The sequence below is a fragment of the Pantherophis guttatus genome, chromosome 5 (assembly GCF_059756535.1).
Source record: "Pantherophis guttatus breed Tessera chromosome 5, ASM5975653v1, whole genome shotgun sequence".
In the NCBI taxonomy this organism is placed as follows: Eukaryota; Metazoa; Chordata; class Lepidosauria; order Squamata; family Colubridae; genus Pantherophis; species Pantherophis guttatus.
In genome coordinates this window covers 81,366,811-81,389,693 of record NC_142067.1, presented here as the reverse complement: position 1 = coordinate 81,389,693, position 22,883 = coordinate 81,366,811, and the positions used below count along the sequence as shown (strand labels likewise).

Sequence of the window (22,883 nt, the reverse complement as noted above, 5' to 3'; positions counted from 1 at the left end):
GCATCTTTGTTTCCTCCCCCCCCCTTCTTCTTCTTTGCCAAGCAATCTCCCGGCTGAAAAGCAAGCCCTGATTTTTTCCTTCTAGCCGATCAGTTGGAAGGCTTCTTGGCTTGTCAATTTAAAGTGATGGTGTCTTGTTTTTTCCCCCCTCTTCTTTATCAAGCGATCTCCCCACTGAAAAGTTAGCCCTGATTTTTTCCTTCTAGCCAATCAGCTGGGAGACTGGGAGGCAGCGAATAGATTGGGGCGAGGCCAGGCAGAGGTGGTATTTACTGGTTCTCTGAACTACTCAAAATTTCCACTACCGGTTCGCAAGAACCAGTCAGAACCGGCTGAAACCCACCTCTGATCTATATGATTTCTCTTCTTTTCCTTCCTTCCTTCCATCCATCCATCCATCCATCCATCCATCCATCCATCCATCCATCCATCCATAAATGCTAAATTAATAACCCACAGCCTTTGCCAAGTAAGGATGTCAGTAGAGCAAAGTGAAGATTCTGGTTTGAATATGTCTGCTAAATTTGTTGACACCTTTTATAAACTTAGAATAATAAAGTGCTTTTAGAGCCAGTTTTATGAATATATATATATATAGATGTGCACACAAACAAAGCATGAACTTTTAGAAAAGCTCGAGAATACCTTCAATCCTCTGTTGCAATCTCTTTCTGGCAACTTCACAATAACTTTTGTTCCCAGTAGCACTTGATAATTTCTGTAGATTTGGTACCGTACTTGAGGTAGCAGATACTGAAGGAAGAGAATGCCTAAAATAGGCTTTGTTCCCTGAGGTATGATATTCAGTGGAATTCTGATTGTTAGAACTTGACAGGGTGACTGAATTAAGTGCAGAATCCATTGAATTCTCAGCAAAGCTGTGCTCTTTGGATGTTTCTTCATTTGGCAGGGTTTCTGCTATACAGAATTTAACACAACCAGATTATTAGTAAAGTGATATCTACTATAAAGATTTTATTGAAAAATTTGCTTTAATATAAACAGTCCCTACTTAAGAAAACTTTACCAAGATGAATAGGTTAACAACTCTGCAGGGAATATAGTATTACTAACTATCTAACTTTACTGGCCACTCTGTCATTTGAATCAGAAAGATTACAGTAATTTTGGAAAAAAAGGAAAAAAGGAAAATACTGAAAGAGAAACACAAAAAAACCTGATCCAATTTATCAAATTTCTTGACATTGATAGTGAGCTGTCTAAAAGGTGAAGAAATAAGTATGGATTGTCATGCTGAAGCCAAAGTTTAGAAAAGGCATTTTTGCATGCTGTGCAAACTATCCCACCGATTTAGACAGCAAAAGAAACTCCTGGGATTATTTTTTACCAAGAATATAACTTTACTGAAGATTCCATATGGGCACAGAAGTAGAAAAGCCAGTTCTAATGATGTCATACCAAATAGCATAGGAAAACTTTCCCTTTTCCCCCTGGATCTTCCATTGTCCATTGTCACCAATCATTTACACTTGCTTTGTTTTGGGAATGGTCTGTCTGCCTCAGACGTTCCCAGCCGGTCATCTTGGGCTGTTGGGTCTATCTCAGGCTTCCAGATGGCACATTTGCATTCTAAATCCCCCCCCCCCAGCCTGCCTTACATTCCAATGCCTTCCCTCCCGCTCCAATTACTGTTGCCTGGTTGTGAGCGGGGCTGAGTCAACCATGACATGCCGACCCTCCAAAAAGCTGATTAATCCTACAAAACAAACACGTATTATTATACCATGATCTCTTTGCAACTAATTAATCTATTGGGGTCAGTCCGGGTACCTAACATGAAACCTCTGCATGACGGCATGGACATTTGTTGCCATCACCCATTCTGCCTCTGCCAAGGGAAACTACTTCCATCAGACTAAGTATTGCAACTTCCCCAAGTATCCCCTTGACCTCAAAATGTCTTTCTCCTTGTATCCATGGAGGAGGAGGTTCAATGGTAAGCTACAGAAGGGCTTTAACAAACTACAGTGAAACACAAGGTGAATGTGCCTGAGTTTTTTTGGCAATTTCAATTCCACCGTCACCGGATTCACAATCCGGATAATAGGGAAATGACCTACCATATTTTTCAGAGTATAAGACGCACTTTTTTTCCTCCTAAAAGGGGCTGAAAATTTGGGTGCGTCTTATACTCTGTAGCTTTTTCAAATTTTTTTCGGCGCTAATGAGTGAAGCACTCTTCCGCACTTAGCCTGCTTTTCTCATTGCTTCTCTCTCTGAAAATCAGCTGTGCTTTAGAAGCTGTTTTTTATCCCCAACACTCAAAACCAGCAAACTAATGTGCTGAAGCTGACTAGACTAAGGACCCTAGATGAATACTTGGTAGGCAGAATTTTTTTCCCCTATTTTCCTCCCCAAAAACTAAGGTGCGTTTTATACTCTGAAAAATACGGTATGTACTTAGGCCCCGACTTCTTGGAGGGCTGCCCCAAGAACTTAATGGAAAGGTACAACTCATCCCCTATTCTAAACTCCTTCTAAGGTGCTCTCTTCTTTTCTTGTCAACCTGTCTCTTCTGCACTCTCCTTGCTGCTTTTAATGCTTTGCGCACTATGGGCCAGATGGTTTTCAAAGTACTTATCCACTCAGCCAATGAAGTCGACAAAGGGGGTCTCCTGAGGGAACTCTGGCATAGGCACGAATTCCACACTGGTGGCCACTCGAAAGAGGGTAAACCTGTACTGCTATGTACAGAGTTATTGTATGCCACCTCAGCAAAGGACAGAAGTTCAGCCCAACTGGCTTGTTGGTAGTTCACATAGCATTGAAGGTACTGCTCCAGGACTGCTTTCGCGTGTTCACAGGCTCCATTTATTTGAAGGTGATGGATGAAGCTTAGAACCTGGGAGGAGCCTAACAAACTCAGGAACTCATGCCAAAACTTGATATGAGATTATGCGTTTCACAATGCCATGTAGTCAGTACAACGTGCTGTACAAAATGTCTAGTTAGGGATCAAGCAGAAGGGATACTCAGGCACGCCACAAAGTGGGCTTGCTTAGAGAATAAGTCCATAATGACCGAGATCATAACCAACACTCTCCAGCAGTTCCCTAATAAAGTCCATAGATATCTCTCTCCAGGGGGCCATGGGGTTGGCCACCGTCTGTAACAGTCCTGGAGGTTTACTGGGCAGCCTCTTCATCGAAGCATACACAGGATAGCTGGCTATGTAGGCTTCAGTGATGGGTTGCCCCCGGTTCGGACCAGTTCGCAAGAACCGGTAGTAAAACCAGTGGGAGGCTCCGCCCACTGACCCCGATGTCATCAGGAAGCTTCTGCGCATGCGCAGAAGTGAGCGCATGTATGCAGCCCCATTGCAAACCAGTAGTAAAGGTAAGTAGAACCCACCCCTGGTGTTCTGCCCCAGCTACGGATCCCAAAGAACACAGCACACACAAACTCTGAACAAAACTTAGTTTACTCAAATAACAGTTTTAGCAAATGCCGGCTGTTAATAAAGCGTTCTTAACAGCCTGCCAGAATTCCACAGATAAGATAGTCAGAGTCTTACTCGAGTTGGCAGAAAGCCCAGAAGCAAGGTTGCAGAGACATCCCAACATGATGATTAGCGAACTAAAGTTGTTTCCTGCAGCTTGTTACCAGCTGCATACTTTCTTAAATAGGCTAAGGGAGTGGCCAATTAGCCCTAAGCCTTACTCTCGAGGAGACCTCCTGAGGAACCACTCCTGCCTTTTGGCAGCTCTGCGTGCCCGTGCATCGAGAAGAGGCTCCTCCTCTTCATCATCTTCACTTAAAGGAGCCTCTGGAGGTTCTGAAGGCCCTGACTGAATCCCTGCTTCTGGCACCACATCTTCTTCAGCCTCCTCGCTGTCTGACTCGAGCGCCGGCTGCACAGGCTGCTGGTGCAGCACCACACCAGCCTCCTCGTCATTGGGATCAGCAACAATCTGCGCAGGCCGCTGGCGGGCCACAACACCTGGTAGGTTTCTACATCTTTCTTTATCCGTGGTCACCAAAATTGTCTGTTTATGAGATGAGATGAAGGGTTTTTACAAATCCAAAATGCCCCGCCACCTCTGCATCATGGCTCCATAGCAGTACTAAGGTTCTCTGGCTCAGTGGGATGTACAGTTTGCTCCCCATTCTTGCCAGTTTGTCCGTTAAAGACAGCTCACCTTTGTGTGGTTGGAACCACTCATCCCCTGCCAAGGCTTCTTTTAGAGGTTGCGTTAGGTCTTTAGTCAGCGGTGATGGCAATGCTTCCTGCTGTTTCTTGTTTGGAAGGAATGATGGAATTGACAACCTCTTCTTGTGAACTGTGGCATTTGTGGGAGAGTATCTGCCAAGAAATTTTGTCCTACTGGTAGATAGTAGAGGGTGAAGTTGAAGTGGTTGAAATATTGGGCCCATCGGACCTGTTTGGGAGGCAGCTTTCCGGGAGTCTTCAATGCTTCTAAGTTCGTCCACACCTCAAAAGCAATCCTACTGCCTTCCAAGAATTGCCTCCAGGGTTAGGAGAGCCCAGCGGACCACGTAGGCTTCCTTTTCCCAGATAGCCTGTCATCTCTCAAGACTCCGAAAGCTTACAGGACATGTATGCACATGACAGCAACTCTCCTTTGGTGTTCTTCTGGAGCAGCACAGCCCCCATGACCATATCATTGGAATCTGCTTGTATCACAAAGGGTTCGTCTGGGTCATGGTGCTTTAGGATCAGTTCAGTGGTGAAAAGACGCTTTAGTTTCTCAAACCCACTTCAGGGGTCATTTGCTTCCCCTTTCATCTTCAATACATTTGTGATCAGTAGGGCTATCTGACTAAAAGTGGAGATGAATTGGCAATAGAAGTTTGCAAAGCCGAGAAAACTCTGCAATTGTCTGGTTCATGGGGGCTCTCACTCTAATATCGCCCAGACCTTCCTGGGATCCATCTCTATGCTATCTTTAAAAATCTAGTACCCTAGGTAGTCTAGGCTGGTTTTATGGAAATCACACTTGGACAACTTTGTATAGTTGCGCCCTCCTCAGTTTCTCAACCACCGCTCTGACCAATTTCACATTCTCCTCCTTGGTTTCAGTATAGATCAGTGGTTCTCAACCTTCCTAATGCCGCGACCTTTTAATACAGTTCCTCATGTTGTGGTGGGTTCTAAATTTTTTTACTACCGGTTCTGTGGGTGTGGCTTATTTTGTGGGCGTGGCTTGGAGGTCATGTGACTGGGTGGGCGTGGCTAGCTGGTCATGTGACCGGGTGGCCATGGTTATGTGTGTAGGGACTACTCAGAGGGCTGAAAAAAGTCATTTCTGACAGGTCCTCGCACTTTTTTTTTTTAATTGAAAAAGTTTTTCAAATACAAATTTTTCCCCCTTTTTTCTCCCCCCCTCCTCCCTAATCCCCCCTCACCACCCATCCCCCTGTGACTTCTTCAGAGTAAAATCCTAATTCATAACAGATTATATAATATAATATTTTACCATCCCCTTACTCCATCCCCCAAATACTGACCCCTTCTTTCTAATAATATAATTACATCCCCCTTTTACCATACATTTCAAAGTAACATTCTACTATAACATTGTATAATAACTTCTGATTTAGCATAGTAATATTATTATAACTCCCAATTTAGCAATAATCTGCCCTTTTTCTCCTCCCCCATACATATATCTATATATTAATATAACATTTCAAAACAACCTTCCAATTTAAGACTATATAATAAATCCTAATTTAACATTTAATCTTTTGTGTATATTAATATAACATTTCAAAGCAGCCTTCCCCTATAAAACTATATAATAAATCCTAATTTGACATTTATTCAACTCTATCCATTTCCTCCACTCCAATATATCTCTTAAACATCCCTTTTCTTAAACTAAACAATCAATAAACTAGCCTGTCTCCACCCACTTTCCTACAAAATTACCATACATAACAATTCTTAATATTATTATTCTTCTGCCCACCCTACTAAAAAAAATATTCCCTTATATAGATAAAATCAATGACTTTAAACTTATGGTCCATATAATGTCTTCTTTGATGTCTTTCCACTGGATTGTTAACTCCATCACCCATATTAGGGTAACATAACATCCTGATTGCAACAAAATGTTCAAAATCCTCAGTTATCATCTACCCCCATCAGTAATGAATATCTTCATGTATATAAAAAAAGAAAACAACCACCCGAGTGACATTGTAATTGTATTCCATATAATATCTGTAGTAGTGGCTTTCTTCAGGATTATTAATTCCCACCGTCATAGTGGGGTAACAACCAGATCTTCTGCATGCCCCAGCATAGCTCTCTTGCCATATAGCTCAGCATAAACATAATACATTTATCAAAAAAATCCCAAATAGATAATTCCAATCCAACACTTTAAGGCCCTTTTCACATCCCAAAATTACGGCATTGCAGAGGTCTGTCACTCTCCTCAGGATAATATTAACCAATACTTCGCCTCAACTATCTTTTCATGTATTCAGTCATCTTTTAAATAACTGGCTTCACTGTTGCCTAATTTAGAAATTTTTGTTTTTGTGAGATCTATTTCTTTTTTTCTTGACTTTTTGTGGGCTTGATCTCCATCCTAATTTCCTTTCTACAAATTGTATGTCAACTGATCGGTTTTCGTTCTGATTTATAACTTGATCTTGTTGGTTTTGCTTTTGTGACTCATGTTTCTTTTCTATAAGTTGTGTATCAACTAATTGATTTCAATGCTTGTCTGTAACTTGATGAACCATCACGTTAGAGTCCGATGCCACATCTCTCTTATTTATAGATAATCCAGGTGAGGTATCTAAAGAATCCAAAGGCGATTCATCTACAGAAGCCTCTGTAACTCGATATTTTTCCTTTATTTCCAACTCCTTCTGCTTATCTTGTGTTGTGCATAAAAATGTTGAACTCATTTTCAAAAATTTTTGGTGAAATTCTTCCGCTTTTTCAACAGTATTTAATTGGTATCTTTCTCCTTGATATCTCAATATTATACCAACTGGCGCATCCCACCTAAATAAAATATTTCGTTTTTTAAGCTCAGTTACCAGAAAACCAAATTTCTTTCTTTCCAATAACATCTTAGGCGGTAACTCTTTATATATCCAAATCTTTCTTCCAAACAATTGCAAAGTAGAATTAAAAGATTTTTGCACAATATTATTTCTTATTTCTTTATCTGTAAAATAAATCACCACATCTCTAGGCAGTTGCCTTTGCTTTGCAATCCAGGAATTTATTCTATAGACTCTGTCAATCCTACAAAATACTTCCTCAGGGTGAACCTTTAAGATCCCAGCCAGAATTTCAGAAGATATTTTCCTTAAGTCATCTCTGTTGTTTTCCTGTAATCCTCTCAGTCTAATCGCATATTCTGTGAGATTATATTGCATCATTAAAACTTCTTTTTCAATCCATTGTTTAATATTTTCTGCATTACAAGTCTTATGATCAGCTTCCATTTTAAGTTTTTCTTCTAAGCTATTATCTTGAATGTTTATCAAATCATTTTCAGTTCTTTGTATTTTATTGTCCAAATTATCCTCAATTTCCTCCATTTTAGACTCTAATAAATCAATATTTGTACCCAACTTCATAACAATTTCTGAAAAACCATTAGTCACTTTTACAATCTTTCGTTGCAAAGTATCAAACTTTAACTGCACCATTTCTTTAATTTCCTGCTTAAATTTTTCAAAGTTCTGATTCACAATCTCATCCCTTCTTACAATCTCCTCCAAGAGAAATTCAGTTATATTAAAATCAGTTTTCTGAGTCTGTAGGTTTAGAGCTTGTTCATATAGTTTATAGATGGGGGAATCCCCCCCCCACTGCTTGTTTGTCTGGCTTTGAAAGTCTAAATGCCATATTTCCACACAGACAAACTCTCTTTAAAAGAAAAAGAAAAGCAAAGAAAGAGAAAAAAAGCTTCTTTCCAAACAAGATCAATATCAGATCTCCAGGAAAAAGAAGACATAAAAGTAGAGCTTTTTCTTCAGTTGTAGCCAGCAGTGTTTATTCCGCTACTTTGTAGCTTATTAAGAAACGGAAGGACTTTCCCTTTCAGCCCCTTCTCAAGCCTCGGCAGTCGCCATTTTAAAAATTCTTTTTTCCTTCTTCAGTAACTTTTTTAAAATAAATGAAAATACTTGCGATGCAGGGTCACAGGTCCAGATCTCATCCTCTTTAATTCATCTGTTAGTTTTCTTTAATAGGCTTGTTCTCGTCGCCTGGCTCTGCAAAAAGGCAGAGGTCTCCCAAAGCCCGGAGCGGCGGCGGGGGAAATAGGGAGCCTCATCTGCTTCGTCCCCAAAAGTTAAAAAAAAAAACTTTGGGGGCTTCGCAGAGAGCTCTACCTGCCCTCGCCGGCTCTATCTCACATTTCCTCATGGAAATGGAGTTTTTCGAGCCGCCTTTCCATTGTAAAGGCGGCTCTTTACAGGCGATGGGGCTGGCGGTCCCAAGGGACCGTCTGGCAGCGACGAGGAGCAAACCGGAAGCCTGGTCCTCGCACTTTTGACTGGTCCTCACACTTATGACCAGCCTCACATTTATGCCCATGAAGCATTCTTTTTTTTTTTATTGAAAAAGTTTTCAAATACAAATTTTTCCCCCTTTTTTCCCCCCTCTCCCTCCCCCTCCCTAACCCCCCCTCCCCACCCGTCCCCCCCTGTGACTTCTTCATAACAAAAAAAAACCTAATTCATAACAGATTACTTACTCCCTCCTCTAGATATTGACCTTTACTTACTAAAAATATTATTAATATTATAACATCCCCCTTTATCCATACATTTCAGAAAAGAGAAAAGAAAGGGGAAAAAAAAAGACATTATACTATAACATTATAGAATAACTTCTCCACTTTAAGACTATACGATAAGTCCTACTTTAACATTTAATCTTCTATATATGTTACTATAACATTTCAAAGCGGCCTTCCCCATAAAATCTAGTTTAACATTTATTCCACTCTATCCATTTCCTCCACTCCCCTAAATATATCACTTAAAAATCCCTTTTCTTAGACTAATCAATCTACTAACTAGCTTATTCACCCACTATCATACAAAATTACCATACACATTTCTTAATATCTTTGATTCACTGCCCACACTACTTAAAAATATATGTCTATATTTTCCATTATATCTAAATAAAAAAAAAGAAAAGACAATGACTTTAAATTTATAATCCATATAGTATCTTCTTTGAGGTCTTTCCACTGGATTGGTAGAACCAACATCCATAATCGGGTAACATAGCTTGCTGGCGCAACAGTTTATTCAGGATCTTCAATCATATCTGCCCCCATCAGTAGTAAATATCTTCTTATATGTATAAAAGTAAAAACAACCACCCGAGTGACATTATAATTATATTCCATATAGTAATAATTGTGGGTTTCATCAGGATTATTAATTCCCATCATCGTAGTGGGTAACAACCCGATCTTCTGCATGCCCCAACATCATTCTCTTGCCTTGTGATTCAAGATAATATAATATGTTTATCAACACAAAGAGAAATTCCAAAATGGATAATTCAAATCCATCAGTTTAAGGCTCATTTCACGTCCCCAAATTACGGCCATGCAGAGATCTGCCACAATCCTCAGGATGATATTAACCAATACGTCGCCTCTTCTGTGTTTACACATAATCATTCATATTTTAAAGTCACTGGCTTCACTGTTGCCTAATTTAAAAATTTCTATTTTTATGCCACCTATTTCTCTTTTTCTTTTCTTTTTGTGGGTTTGGTTTCCATCCTGGTTTCCTTTCTGCAAATTGTGTATCATCTGGTCGGTTTTTATTCTGCTTTGTAGATTGGTCTTGTTGGTTTTGTTTTTGTATCTCATGTTTCTTTTTTATCCCTTGTATATCCCCTAGTAGGTTTCCATGCTTATCCTTGCCTTGATAAGTCATCACATTAAAATTAGATGCCACTTCTCTCAAATTTGTAGATAGTCCAGCTGGGGTATCCAATAAATCCAAAGGCAATTCATCTGGTACAGTCTCTATGATTCGATATTTTACCTTTATTTCCGGCTCCTTCTGCTTATCCTGTATTATACCTGAAGATGTTAAGTTCATTTTCAACCTATTTTGATAAAATTCTTCCGCTCTTTCAACAGTATTTAGCTGATATCTTTCTCCTTGGTATCTAAATATAATACCAACTGGGGCGTCCCACCTGAATGAAATATTTCTCTTTTTTAACTCATTCACCAGAAAACCAAATTTCTTCCTTTCCATCAATATCTTAGGTGGGAGTTCCTTGTAAATCCAAATCTTTCTTCCATACAATTGCAAATTAGAATTGAAGGAATTTTGCACGATATTATTCCTAATTTCCTTATCTGTAAAATAAATCACGTCTCTAGGCAATTGCCTTTGCTTGGCAATCCAGGAGTTGATTCGATAAACTCTGTCAATCCTACAAAACACTTCGTCAGGTTGAACCTTTAGAATCCCAGCTAGAAATTCAGAAGATATTTTCCTTAAATCATCTCTATTATTTTCCTGCAAACCTCTTAATCTTATCGCATATTCTGTGAAATTATATTGTACCATTAAAATCTCTTTTTCAATCTTCTGTTGCAGATTTTCTGCATTACCATACTTTTGATCAGCATCCATTTTAGGTTTTTCTTCTAAGCTATTATCCTGAGTGTTTGTCAAATCATTTTCAATTTTTTGAATTCTATTGTCCAATTTATCTTGAATTTCTTCCATTTTAGACTCTAGTACATTAGTATTTGCGTCCAACTGTATCATAAATTCTGTAAAACCATTAACCACTTTTGAGAATTTTTTGTCCAAAGAATCAAACTTAGATTTCACCAATTCTTTAATTTCTTTAATTTCCTGCTTAAATTTTTCAAGTTGCTGATTCACAATCTCCTCCCTTCTTTCAATCTCCTCTATAAAAAATTCTGTTATATTAAAATCAGGTTTCTGAGACTGAAGAGTTAAGACTTGTTCCTTTAAATTATTGGTGGGGGAATCCCCCCCCCTTCTTGTTTATCTGACTTTATGAGTCTCAGTGCCATGTTTCCGCCCAGGCAGGCTTTGTTAAAAAAAAGCAAGAAAGACTTCTTTCCAGTCAACAACAATATCAGATCTCCAAGGGAAAAAAAAAGAGAAAAAGACACAGGAGCGAAGTTTTGTCTACAAATGTAGCCAGTGGTATTTATTCCGCTACATTGTAGTAATAGAAAACGGAGGGACTTTCCCTTTCAGCCTCTCCTCCAGCCGACGCCATTTTAAAAGGCTTTTTTTTCCTCTTTCTTTTCCTCCTCTCTCTTAAGTAATTTTTTTTAAAAAAAATCAGTAAAATACTTGCGGTTCAGTATTACAGGTCCAGCTCACATTTCTTTGAGTAATCTGTTAAATTTGCAGGCTTGCTTTTGACGCCTGGCTCTGCATCAGCAGAGGTCCCCCAAAGCCCGGAGCAGCGGCTGGGGATACGGGGCATCTCATCCGCTCCGTCCCATGAAGCTTTCTTAACAACCATGTCACTCATTTCACAACTGCTTCTTTTCACCATAGTGATAAGGCAAAAAACGTAAAATGTGAGGATAGTCCTAAATTCGAGATCTGGTCAAAAGTGCGAGGACCAGTCAAAAATAACTTTTTCAGCCCTCTGAGTAGTCCATGTGCACAAAAGGACTACCCAGAGGGCTGAAAAAAGTCATTTCTGACAGGTCCTCGCACTTTTGACCGGTCTTCGCACTTATGACTGGTCATCATTTATGCCCATTGTAGCATTCTTAACAACCATGTCACTCATTTCACAACTGCTTCTCTTCACCATGGTGACAAGATAGGGCAAAAAGGTAAAATGTGAGGACAGTCGTAAGTTCGAGGACTGGTCAAAAGTGCGAGGACCAGTCAGAAATAACTTTTTCAGCCCACTGAGTAGTCCATATGCATAAAAAGATACAGCAATAGAGAGGGATGAAGGAAGGGAAGGGAAATTAGAGTAGGAGTGAGGGTAAGAGAGGGAGGAAGAGAGGAGAAGAAGGAGAAAGGAAGAGGAAGTAGGGAGGAGAAGAAGAGGGGGAGGAAGAGAAAGTAAGAAGGAAAGAAGAGATAGGTGGTAGGTTTGAGGAGAAAGATTGCTGCACAATAAAAAAGATGAAAGGGAAGAAAGCCAACCCCAAACAAATATAAAGATATTAAGATAAAGAATGAATTGTTAAACTTTAAAGAATAAAAGAGAACAAATATGAATAAATAACAATAATTAGAAACACACATACAAACATACAATGTATTTTCTTTGAATAGAGTATTTGGCCGGTTTACAAATTTAAACAGTGTTTAGTCATTTCAATTAAATTTACAATTTCTATATTTCCTTTTTGCCATATTTATTCCTCATCTATTTTTGTAAAAAACCAATATTATCCTTCATCCTCATCTCTATAATCTTAATCAAATTCAATTTTTCCTTTCTATTCTATATTATACCCCTTCCCATTGTCATCTATTTTTATATCCATCCTCACATTGGTTAATTATGTAATATTACAGTTGTTTTAATATAAATTCAACATTTTAATATAAATCAATTAGTTATATAACTACCTTTTTATATATTAATCAATATGAACATGAATATTCAAATTATTTCCATGCAATCCAATTTCTTACAAATCAATTAATTATATTTACCAATAATAATAAAACAAATAATTTCCCCCATATATTCCTCCAAACCACAACTTAACCATTTCTGCTTTCAACACAATATACAATTAATAGTATCTCAATTATTACAATTTCCTAGTTAAATGGAACTTTTTTTCTTTTGTGTTTTAAAATCTTGAACTCTCCTCTTTTTCCCTAAATTTCCCATTGTTTGCACCTACCTTTTTTGGTGAGGAAAAAGAAAAGAAATCTGCCTGGCTAATTTTTCAACTTTGCAGCAACAGCAAAGCCAACAGCCTGCTTTAGTTTCAGTTTCATTTTTCAGCATAGCTAGGGGGAAAAAAATCTGCTCCAGGACTCTTTGCAAGGAAGCAGCAGAGCCCTCCGCAAAACAGCTGAGACCAAATCAGCTGAGAGTCGGGAGCCGATCTAATCAAGGGCTAATTAGCCTATGCTGAAGCTCCGCAGGCCAATAAAATTACAAAAAGACACCGAACCATTTGTTAAATTGTGGCTCGCCCACCCCTCGCCCACCACTATTTATTGGCAAAAAATAGTGGTGCGGAGGGGAGGGGCAAACCAGCAATTTAACAAATGGTTCGGCTGAACCCCCTAGAACCGGCAGAATCCCACCACTGGCTATAGGGCAGCCCTTTGAAGCCCCACGGCAAGAATTTAAACAGTTTTTTTTCCTCTAGCCATCAGCTGGGACTCAGGAGGCAGCAATAGATTGGGAGTGGGCGGGGTAAGCGAACGGCCAGCGATCCAACAGAGCAGAGAGTGAGGGTGAGTGAAGGCATGGGGGGGCGAGAGGGCTTTGGCGACCCCTGTGAAATGGCCGTTCGACCCCCAAAGGGGTCGCGACCCCCAGGTTGAGAACCGCTGGTATAGATTAATATGTTATCCTGGTACACCATTCCACAAACTGATCCAAACATTTCAGTTCCACTATGCCCATTGACAGCATAGCAATGACCCTAAGCAAAAAGATCCAGAACATCCAGGCCCTAGAATGAAAAAGTTTTTTTATCTTTACTGTAAGTGAAGATAATTAAAATTCAATTACCTTCAGATGGGTGAGTTTCAGTTCTTAGAAGCTTAGAAGACATGGGGACAGGATAAGGGGGTGAATCCTGAGAATACTGCTTTGCACTTCTACTGTCTGATATTTGTTCTTTTGCTATGTAATCAAAAGGGATTAAGGAGTTATAAATGCATGCAATAATTCAAATGAAAATACACTTAAAGCTCCACTTTACTAAGATTTCAAATTTCTATGGTAGCAAATTTAGAAATAGTTTAGAATCACTAGATACAACATTTGCCAGTGTAGCAGTCACGACAGGTTCAGGAAAGCTTCTCTAGAGACAGATTTGGAATACAAGATAGATGGGTGAAGGATCACCTTAGTTACTGTAATAGTACCTGCCTCATTAACCTTTCCATGGAAAATGCATATTTAATTGTGATGCAATTCCTTCTGTCCATGTATTTTTCTATAGTATTTCCCAATTTCCCAATTTCTCAAAGCATTCCCAATGAGTAATTTAATTATGAAATTAGAAAATAAGAAATCATAATTCTTTATTGGCCAAGTGTGATTGGATACACAAGAAATTTGTCTCTAGTGCATAAGCTCTCAGTGTACATACAAACAACAAAATGATAGGTCATATATCATAGCTCATAGTTACAATCATTAATCATAATATACAACAAGTGAAAAATCATAGATACCTTCAGATGAGAAATAAATATATCACTTATACAAAATTCTTGAAATTCTGTCATCTCATGGGACCTTGGAAATACGGCTTTTCTGTGGCTTTCCTTACCTTATAGAACACCCTCCCCTCCAGTGATTCAGCAAGCCCCGACCCTTGTAGCTTTTCAGAAGGCCATCAAGAAGGCCTGACCTTTTACTGAGACAATGGGATGGGACAGGACAGGATAGGATGGAAAGAATGGAATGTGGTTAATTGTAGCTTGTTGTGGGCATCCTAAAGGGATGATTAAGGCACAAGGTTTTTGTTTGATCTTTTTACTGTTTTATTGTTTTATGGTTGTTTGATAGTTACTAGTTTTAGTGTTGTGAGTTGCCCAGAGTTGGGCAAGATGGAAGACCATATAAATATTTTAAATAAATAAATAACAGTAGTTGCCAAATTGTAACTACATTTTTAATTAGATTATTTCTAAGAAAAACATATGCACTTTCAATTTTTTTTTTTTAATAGAAAATCTAGGTAAAATAAAATACATTTAAAAATACTGTAAGGCTATTTGATGATTGTAATGAAAATTCCTCTCCATAATTTAAAGGCAAAATATAGTTATAATTGAAGCCTCTTGTTTATGACAGCATTCAATCAATCTCAAACATATACAAGATAGTATTGCATTGACCAAAATGTGAAGATCCCAAATACTGCTTTGAAAGAATGTCTTTTCTGCTTTTTGTATAGCGTATGTGGAATTAATTAATCTTGTTTCCTTTCAATTCTAATAGAAATCTTAATATATTTAAAGTTCACATAACTGTAGTTTAACTGAGAACCAAGCATTTAACAAGATACTTAAGGCTGTAGTCCTGCTCAATATGAATCCTGATCCGAACGCAGTACGTTAGGTGGTTTTTAATTTACCTGAAACAGGACATAACTAATTCATCCAGCTTCTAAATCAAAATTCTAATATACGAGGATCCCAAAAGTCAGGCCCCATAGGCCAATCACAATATTAATGGTATTTTTTCAAAGAATATTACTGTGCTTAGGAATGTTTAAAAGTCATGCATGAAACAAGTAAGAATGTATTTAGAAGTAAATATAATGTTATCATAGTTTATGATGGCGGCCGTTGGGACAGCACCGAGAGAAGTCAGCCTGGTCAAATCATCTGCTGTGGAGAGTGAGAGGAGCTCGCTGGTGGCTTATCATCTTGGAATTGCTGCGGATGGGAACCCTGTAAAGATCTGGGAACCTGGGAGCAACGATATGAACTATAGGATTGCTGGAAGACCTGAAGGAGACTTGGAAGGGCTGGATGGCCACGGACTAGTGGCTTGTTTGTTGCCCTTATTCGGTCTCTCTTTCCCCTATGGCCTGGTTTCAGGCATTATTTGGTCATCTGCCATCTGGACTATTTCCATCCGCCGTGAAGAACTCTCCCTTGGCTTTGAAGAACCCTCCCTGGATCCATCTTATCCTCTCCTTGTTACCATCTTTAGTCTGCCCCCCTCGTCTTGGCTCTATATTCCATCTCATACCTTTTAGCCGTAAGGAGAGTTCTTGGCCTTTGGATTGTGGGTACTGCGGGAGCCTGGTTCACTATTGCCGTTCTATTACCAGAAGTGATAGTCCATCTTTTTAATGCCAGCCACCGTGAGAGGGTGGTTTTGGCGTTTTTTATCCTCTGGTTTCTTTTGAATGGCTGAGACTCCTTTTCACTGCCGTGAGAGGGCAGTGGATTCCAGATGACCCATACCCAAAGGCTCTGTATTTTCTCTCCGGGACCATTTTACTTGACTATCATGATTGAATCCCCGGGCATATATTATCCTTACCCCAGGCTGTTTTCGGATGTATTCAGCGGCCGAACTTTTGGTGTTGCGAGATTCCGCCCTCTCGCAGGTCGGGCCCTCCACACTATCGAGGGCCTACCTTGATGATGGGTTTTGGAACCCCGAGAGGTGGCATGCAGCGAAAAGGAGGCTGAGGAGTTTTCTATCCAAATTTTTAATTAAATTTTTAAGGGGTTCTAGGGGGGGAGGGTTGGATTGGAACTAGGGTTGTGGGTTTGGGGGATAACCCACTGAGGGTGGGACCAGGCCCGGCTGGGGGCCATGGCACGGGAGGCGCAGGGCTCCAGGTCGATGAGGGGGTTAGAATTTGTAACGATGAGGGCCAGTACATCAGTATTGTGAGTGGGAGGGGCAGATATGGCAGGAGCTGGGGGCCAAACCTGGTTGTGGGAGTGCACGCCCGCTGTCTTCAAGCGGTGGCGCACTCTGGCCCCCAAGGCTCCTCTCGTTCCCCAGGTAGTCCAGATTCTCAAGGCCCAGACCTTCGGCTGATGTTATGCAATGCTAGATCCATAGTAAATAAGGCCCCCCTCATTTGTGATCTTGTTCAGGAGGGGGGAGCGGATCTGGTAGGAATTACGGAGACCTGGTTGGGCCAAGGGGGAATGTTGAAATGTGCCCTCCTGGTTTTCGCGCATTTCATCAACCGAGGTCACAGGGTAGGGGCGGGGGGGCGGTTGTTATAAAAGAAGGTCTTGGTCCGAGGGAGGCCACTGTTCCTCAGATTGCCGGATGTGAGTCCCTCCTGGTGAAGTGGGGTCATGGGGTACAGGTGGGCTTGCTGATCACGTACCTGGCTCCCTGCCACGTGGCAGTGGCCCTGCCCGAACTGCTTAACGTTATAGCCGGGGTGGCGGTTGATACCCCGAGGTTTATGGTCATGGGGGATTTTAACCTGCCATCCATCAGTGAAGCATCTGAGGCAGCACGGGAGCTCATGGCTTCCATGATAACTATGGACCTGACCCAGTTAGTGCATGGCCCTACTCACACAGGGGGAAACACTCTGGACTTGGTTTTTGTCTCTGGTCAGTGGCTGAATGATCTCGATATTGGGGATATAGTGACTGAATCCTTGTCATGGTTGGATCATTCTCTCCTTCGTTTTGACCTTCGAACCGCTACACCCCGCCGCAGGGAGGCGGAACCGATGAGGTGGTTCCGCCCCAGGCGCCTGATGGACCCAGATCGGTTCCAGACGGAGCTTGGGCCGTTTCCTGAGGCTCTAGCTCACGGCTCGACCAAAGACCTGGTGGCCACCTGGGACAGGGCGGCTGCTGTAGCTTTGGATCGGGTCGTGCCTTTGCGGCCTCTGACTCGGCGCCGATGTCGCTTGGCTCCTTGGTTTACCGAGGAGCTGAGGGAGATGAAGCACTGGAAAAGACGCCTGGAGAGCGGTTGGAGGGCCAGCCGGTCTGAATCTGACCGAACACTGATAAGGTCTCATATTAAGACTTACCTAGTGGCGATAAAAGTGGCAAAATGTAACTATTTTTCCGCTCTTATTGCGTCATCAGATAATCGCCCGGCCGCCCTGTTTAGGGTGACTCACTCCCTGCTCCTTCAGGAAGCGCGGGAGGACCCCTTGGAGGGTAGAGCTGAGGATTTTGTACAGTATCTGTATGATAAAATCACTCAGATTCGGGAACAGCTGGACTCTGATGGGGTAGATTCAGGGGGGAGGATGAAGGCAGACCTTGAGAATATTATCTGGGAAGAGTTTGACTCTGTGACTCCTGAAGACGTGGACAGGATACTGAGTAGACTGAATGCTGCCACATGTATATTGGACCCATGTCCCTCCTCGTTGGTGCTGGCCTCTCAGGAGGTTACACGAGGCTGGCACCAGAGGATTATAAATGCTTCTTTGAGTGAGGGTGTCTTTCCCGCCGCCTTGAAAGAGGCGGTGGTGAGACCTCTCCTCAAGAAGCCTTCCCTGGACCCGGCAGTGTTGGCTAATTACCGTCCAGTCTCCAACCTTCGCTTCATTGCGAAGGTTGTTGAGAGTGTGGTAGCACGACAGCTCCCTCAGTACCTGGATGAATCTGGATCCGTTCCAGTCGGGCTTCAGGCCTCGGTACAGCACGGAAACAGCATTGATCGCGTTGGTTGATGATCTCTGGAGGGCTCGGGACAGGGGTTGCTCCTCTGTCCTGGTCCTATTAGAGGCTCAGCAGCTTTTGATACCATCGACCATGGTATCATGCTGCATCGGCTGGAAGAGTTGGGGGGGGCACCGTCCTGCGGTGGTTCTCCTCCTTTCTCTCTGACCAGTCGCAGTCTGTGCTGGCAGGGGGACAAAGGTCAACCCTGAGTCCCCTTGTATGTGGGGTGCCACAGGGGTCGGTCCTCTCGCCCCTTCTGTTCAACATTTATGTGAAGCCGCTGGGTGAGATCATCCGTGGTTTCGGGGTGAAGTACCACCAGTACACTGATGACACTCAGCTGTACATCTCCACCCCCGGACCACCCCAATGTTGCCTTTGAAGTGATGTCCCGATGCCTGGAGGCTGTACGGATCTGGATGGAGAGAAACAGACTAAGGCTCAACCTATCCAAGACCAAGTGGCTGTGGTTTCCGACATCCCGATATAGTCAGTTGGTGCCCTCACTGACTATTGGGGGCGAGTCGTTGGCCCCCACAGAGAGGGCTCGCAACTTGGGTGTCCTCCTGGACTCACAGCTGTCTTTAGAAGAGCACTTGACGGCTGTGGCTGGGAGGGCATTTTATCAGGTTTGCCTGATTCACCAGTTGCGTCCCTTTCTGGATTGGGACTCGTTAAATACGGTCACTCATGCCCTCCTCACTTCCCGCCTGGACTACTGCAATGCTCTCTACATGGGGCTCCCCTTGAGGAGCACCTGGGGGCTCCAGCTGGTCCAGAATGCGGCCGCGCGGGTGGTTATGGGAGCGACGTGGCGTTCCCATGTGACCCCCCTCCTGCACAAGCTGCACTGGCTCCCGGTGGTCTTCCGGGTGCGCTTCAAGGTTTTGGTTACCACCTTTAGAGCGCTCCATGGTTTAGGACCGGGGTATCTATGAGACCGCCTTCTGCCACCAGTAGCCTCTCACCGATCAGTACGCTCCCATAGAGAGGGGCTTCTTAGGGTGCCGTCGGTCAAACAGTGTCGACTGGCGGCCCCCAGGGGGACAGCCTTCTCTGTGGGGGCACCCGCCATCTGGAACAAGCTCCCCCCGGAGATCCGGAGGATCCCGGATCTGCGCACTTTCCGCCGTGCCCTCAAAACATTCCTATTCCAGCAGGCTGGCCTGGCCTAACCTCTCTTTTAAACTGTTTTTAAATTTTTTAAATTTTAAATTTGTTTTGTAAATGTGGGGTGTTTTAAATTTTGTTCTCTGGGCCAATTTATTTAATTGTATTTTAATGGTTTTTTAACATTTGTATTATATGTATTTTATCTTTTGGCTGTTCACCACCCTGAGTCCTTTGGTAGTAGGGTGGTATACAAATTAAATAAACAAACAAACAAACAAAATAATAATAATAATAATAATAATAATAATAATAATAATAATAATAATAATAATAATAATAATAATAATAATAATAATAATAATAATAATAAGCAGCAAGAAAAAATCACAAAGTACCGGGACTTACAAATTGAAGTTGAGCGACTGTGGAAAAAGAAATCGTGTGTTGTCCCGATTGTAATTGGAGCCCTCGGAGCAATACCCAAAGGGCTACCCCGCTATTTAGAAATTCTAAATTTGCCGGACTTGAACATTTTGACTCTACAAAAAACTACCTTACTCGGAACAGCTTACATCCTCGGACGATACCTTAACAGTTCCTAGGTCCTTGGTTAGGACTCGAGCTGCTGAGCTATTAACCAGCCTCAAAGGCTGTGAATCTCACTAAAGATTAACCAATAAATAATAATAATAATAATAATAATAATAATAATAATAATAATAATAATAATAATAATAATAATAATAATAGTTTATACAATCAGGTGTCTATGAGATCTGAGTTTTAGAATCCCATATATAATTCAGGTATAAAACAATCATTTTGGGCACCTGCTCGTATCTTAGTAAACAGTAACTGGCCTGTCTTCAATGAATGATCCTTGCAATCGTCATCCTAATCATTATGACTTGAGTGGGTGATGAATAATAGAGATATAACCGTCCTTTTCTTTATGCAAAGGACTATGATATGCTCAGTGACCCATTACTGTGAACAGATTTCTTTCTGAATTTCTCCTATTTTCACACAAGGTTGACACTCAGTCAAATTGAACTGGGAAAGGATTGCTGGGAATGTGGTGGAAAAGCTGTGAAGAAGCATGTGCTATGCTCAAAAAACATAGAAACCCTCTGCACTGATTTCTGGGTAGTATATCATACCATTACAATAGTTTATCTTTCCTATATGTTTTGTTCCATTTTGGTGAAGAATAAAAAGATTATGGACCCTAATAATCAAAATTTCTAAAGCGTAAATTGGAAATAGATGCACTAATTTCTTCCACTAAATTCTTTGCAAATGTTATTTCATGCTAAAACCACCTTTAGGGTTTTTTCCACTTCATGTTAGATAATGAAAGTTCTAGTTTTTTAAATTCACCATTAATTTTGAAAAGAAACGAAATTAGTCTCTTTCCATTGGACAAGACAAGTCAGCTTCCAAGCTGTTAGATTTCGCTACGAAGCAGGTGATAAGTCTTTAACTGTCCTAATTTTGACTATCTCCACTGAAATAGACTAAATCCTTGCTTGATGGCCATAATGCTAGTGGCTGTTTGGTCATTATAGCATATACAGTACAGCTAGAAACCAGCATTGCACCTGACACGACTGACTCTAAGCAAGTAAGCAATGTGAAATCAGGACTATGTAAGCTGAGCACTTAAACACATAAAGATCTATACATACTTATTTCAGATTGTGCCAATAGCTATAACATGCATATTCTGAATCCTACTTTCCACTTTGAATATGGATTGGATTTGTAGTCCTAATACAGTGGTTTTCAGTATACCTTACTTTTAATTCTACAATGAATGGCAACAATGGCTGACCTTTTTGGGCTCAGAAGCTAAGTAGGGTCAATCCTCCTTGGTATTTGACATCAGACTACTAAATACCATGTCTGCAGAATACACTGGGAAATAAAACTACCTGAAAAAGCTTCTGAATTGTTGCCAAAAAATTACGTAAGCATGTCCTGTAAGTCAAAATATACTTTAAAACTTTAGAACTTGTAATTACACATGTGTGGAAAAAAGCAAAACTACCTAATTTTTAAAATTCTTACTAAATCACTGTGCAGTATAATTCAAAATGATTATTCTACTGTTTTGTTTCTTGCTTGTTTTGTTTCTAAATATAAACCATCAATGCTAAAATACACAAGAAGTAAGACAAGGAAAGGAACTAAAGTAATCAGAACATTACCTGATTTGTTTCTATCATGTTCAATGGGACTATGTGCATTTCCTATGTAAGGACTAAAGGGCTGGCTACTGAAAAGATTATCATACTGTAGGCTGTGGCAGAGTTTCTCCAAGAAGCGCAGAACAAAAGATGCACTATTCACAGAAGGAAGATTGATGGCATGTTTCTCCTCATCAAAAGAGGCTGTCAGTAAAAAGATTTTTAAAAATACCAATATTATTACATACAATGAAATATCACCAGTGCCTAACAGAAGCTATCTCCCTTTTAATGAATCCTAGGAATAAAAAGAAGGCAGCAGTTTTTGTACTTTTTCTCTACAAGAGGTTTTGGACCATTTGCAGTATCTCTATGCTAATCAATGTGCATTTGTTTTGCCAAGTTTGAAAAGCACATTTTTAAAAGCTATTAATTTTCAAGAATGCAAAGAGTTCATAGGGCTCCTCCCTATCTATCTGAAAATATACATTCCTTTGGGATATTGGGAATGATTAGGAGCACCAGCCCATTTCTACTGCCCTATGGCCAGTACTGCAAATCTGAAACTATTTGTTTTATATTTGGGGATGGATGGGCAATTGATTCCCAGCCTGGAAAAGCACAATGACCAAGACTGAGAACTCTTGTTCCACTGTCATGATATTAAACATTAATTTGAAATCAATGTGTCTTCTAGAAGATTCAATTTAATAATGTTAGATATAAGGTGTGATAGCTTAACCACAGAAAACTGTCTCATCTGGCATTAATATAATGTAATAAAGTAAGGCAGCCTTTTTTTAAATCCCAGAATTATAAACAGGCATCCAAATGACTGCTTTTGCTAGAAACAAAGTGACAAGGAGCAATTCTAATTTAGAACTAGAGAAATATTGACACTATAAGGCAGACAGCAATTATACCTATGTAGAATTCTGACTTTTCCAAAACAGCATTCAGCTAAAATATAAGCTCATTGTAGGAAACAGAACACATTCACAGTTTTGGATCAAATATTTTCATATAAAGCAAAAGGAATAGAGGTGCTTTTGCTTTTAAATTATAACAGAAAATATTTTTTCTGATTATTATTTTGGGAGATATGACAAATGTAAGACAATTTAAATATAACTTATTTAAGAATAAAGAAAGTTAGAGGTTCCGTCATTACCAAGCATATAGAGTTTTTATTGGCTTTCAAAATATTGATTCTGCTGTCTGAGTTTTTTTAAAATACTG

At 40.6% G+C, this 22,883-nt stretch overlaps 2 protein-coding genes across 9 annotated transcripts in view; one reads left to right on the top strand and one right to left on the bottom strand.

Moving 5' to 3' along the window:
- Positions 1–22,883, bottom strand: part of SCML2 (Scm polycomb group protein like 2) — a 288,235-nt gene that overhangs the window by 213,912 nt on the left and 51,440 nt on the right. For 6 of the 8 annotated variants that reach the window (XR_015728262.1, XM_060686707.2, XM_060686705.2 and 3 more), the window contains exons 9-11: positions 21,666–21,848; positions 13,721–13,834; positions 646–918 (exon numbers count right to left, since the gene is read on the bottom strand). Coding sequence is in view for 6 of the 8 variants with exons in the window: in XM_060686707.2 (XP_060542690.1) it covers positions 646–918; positions 13,721–13,834; positions 21,666–21,848 (570 nt within the window). In the remaining 2 variants the exon portion in view is untranslated. The remainder of the gene's footprint in view (positions 1–645; positions 919–13,720; positions 13,835–21,665; positions 21,849–22,883) is intronic. The other 2 variants (XR_015728263.1, XM_060686706.2) reach the window with 1 other exon arrangement.
- The window catches only part of RAI2 (retinoic acid induced 2), a 102,707-nt gene that overhangs the window by 78,983 nt on the left and 841 nt on the right, over positions 1–22,883 (top strand). The gene's annotated exons all lie outside the window — the stretch shown is intronic.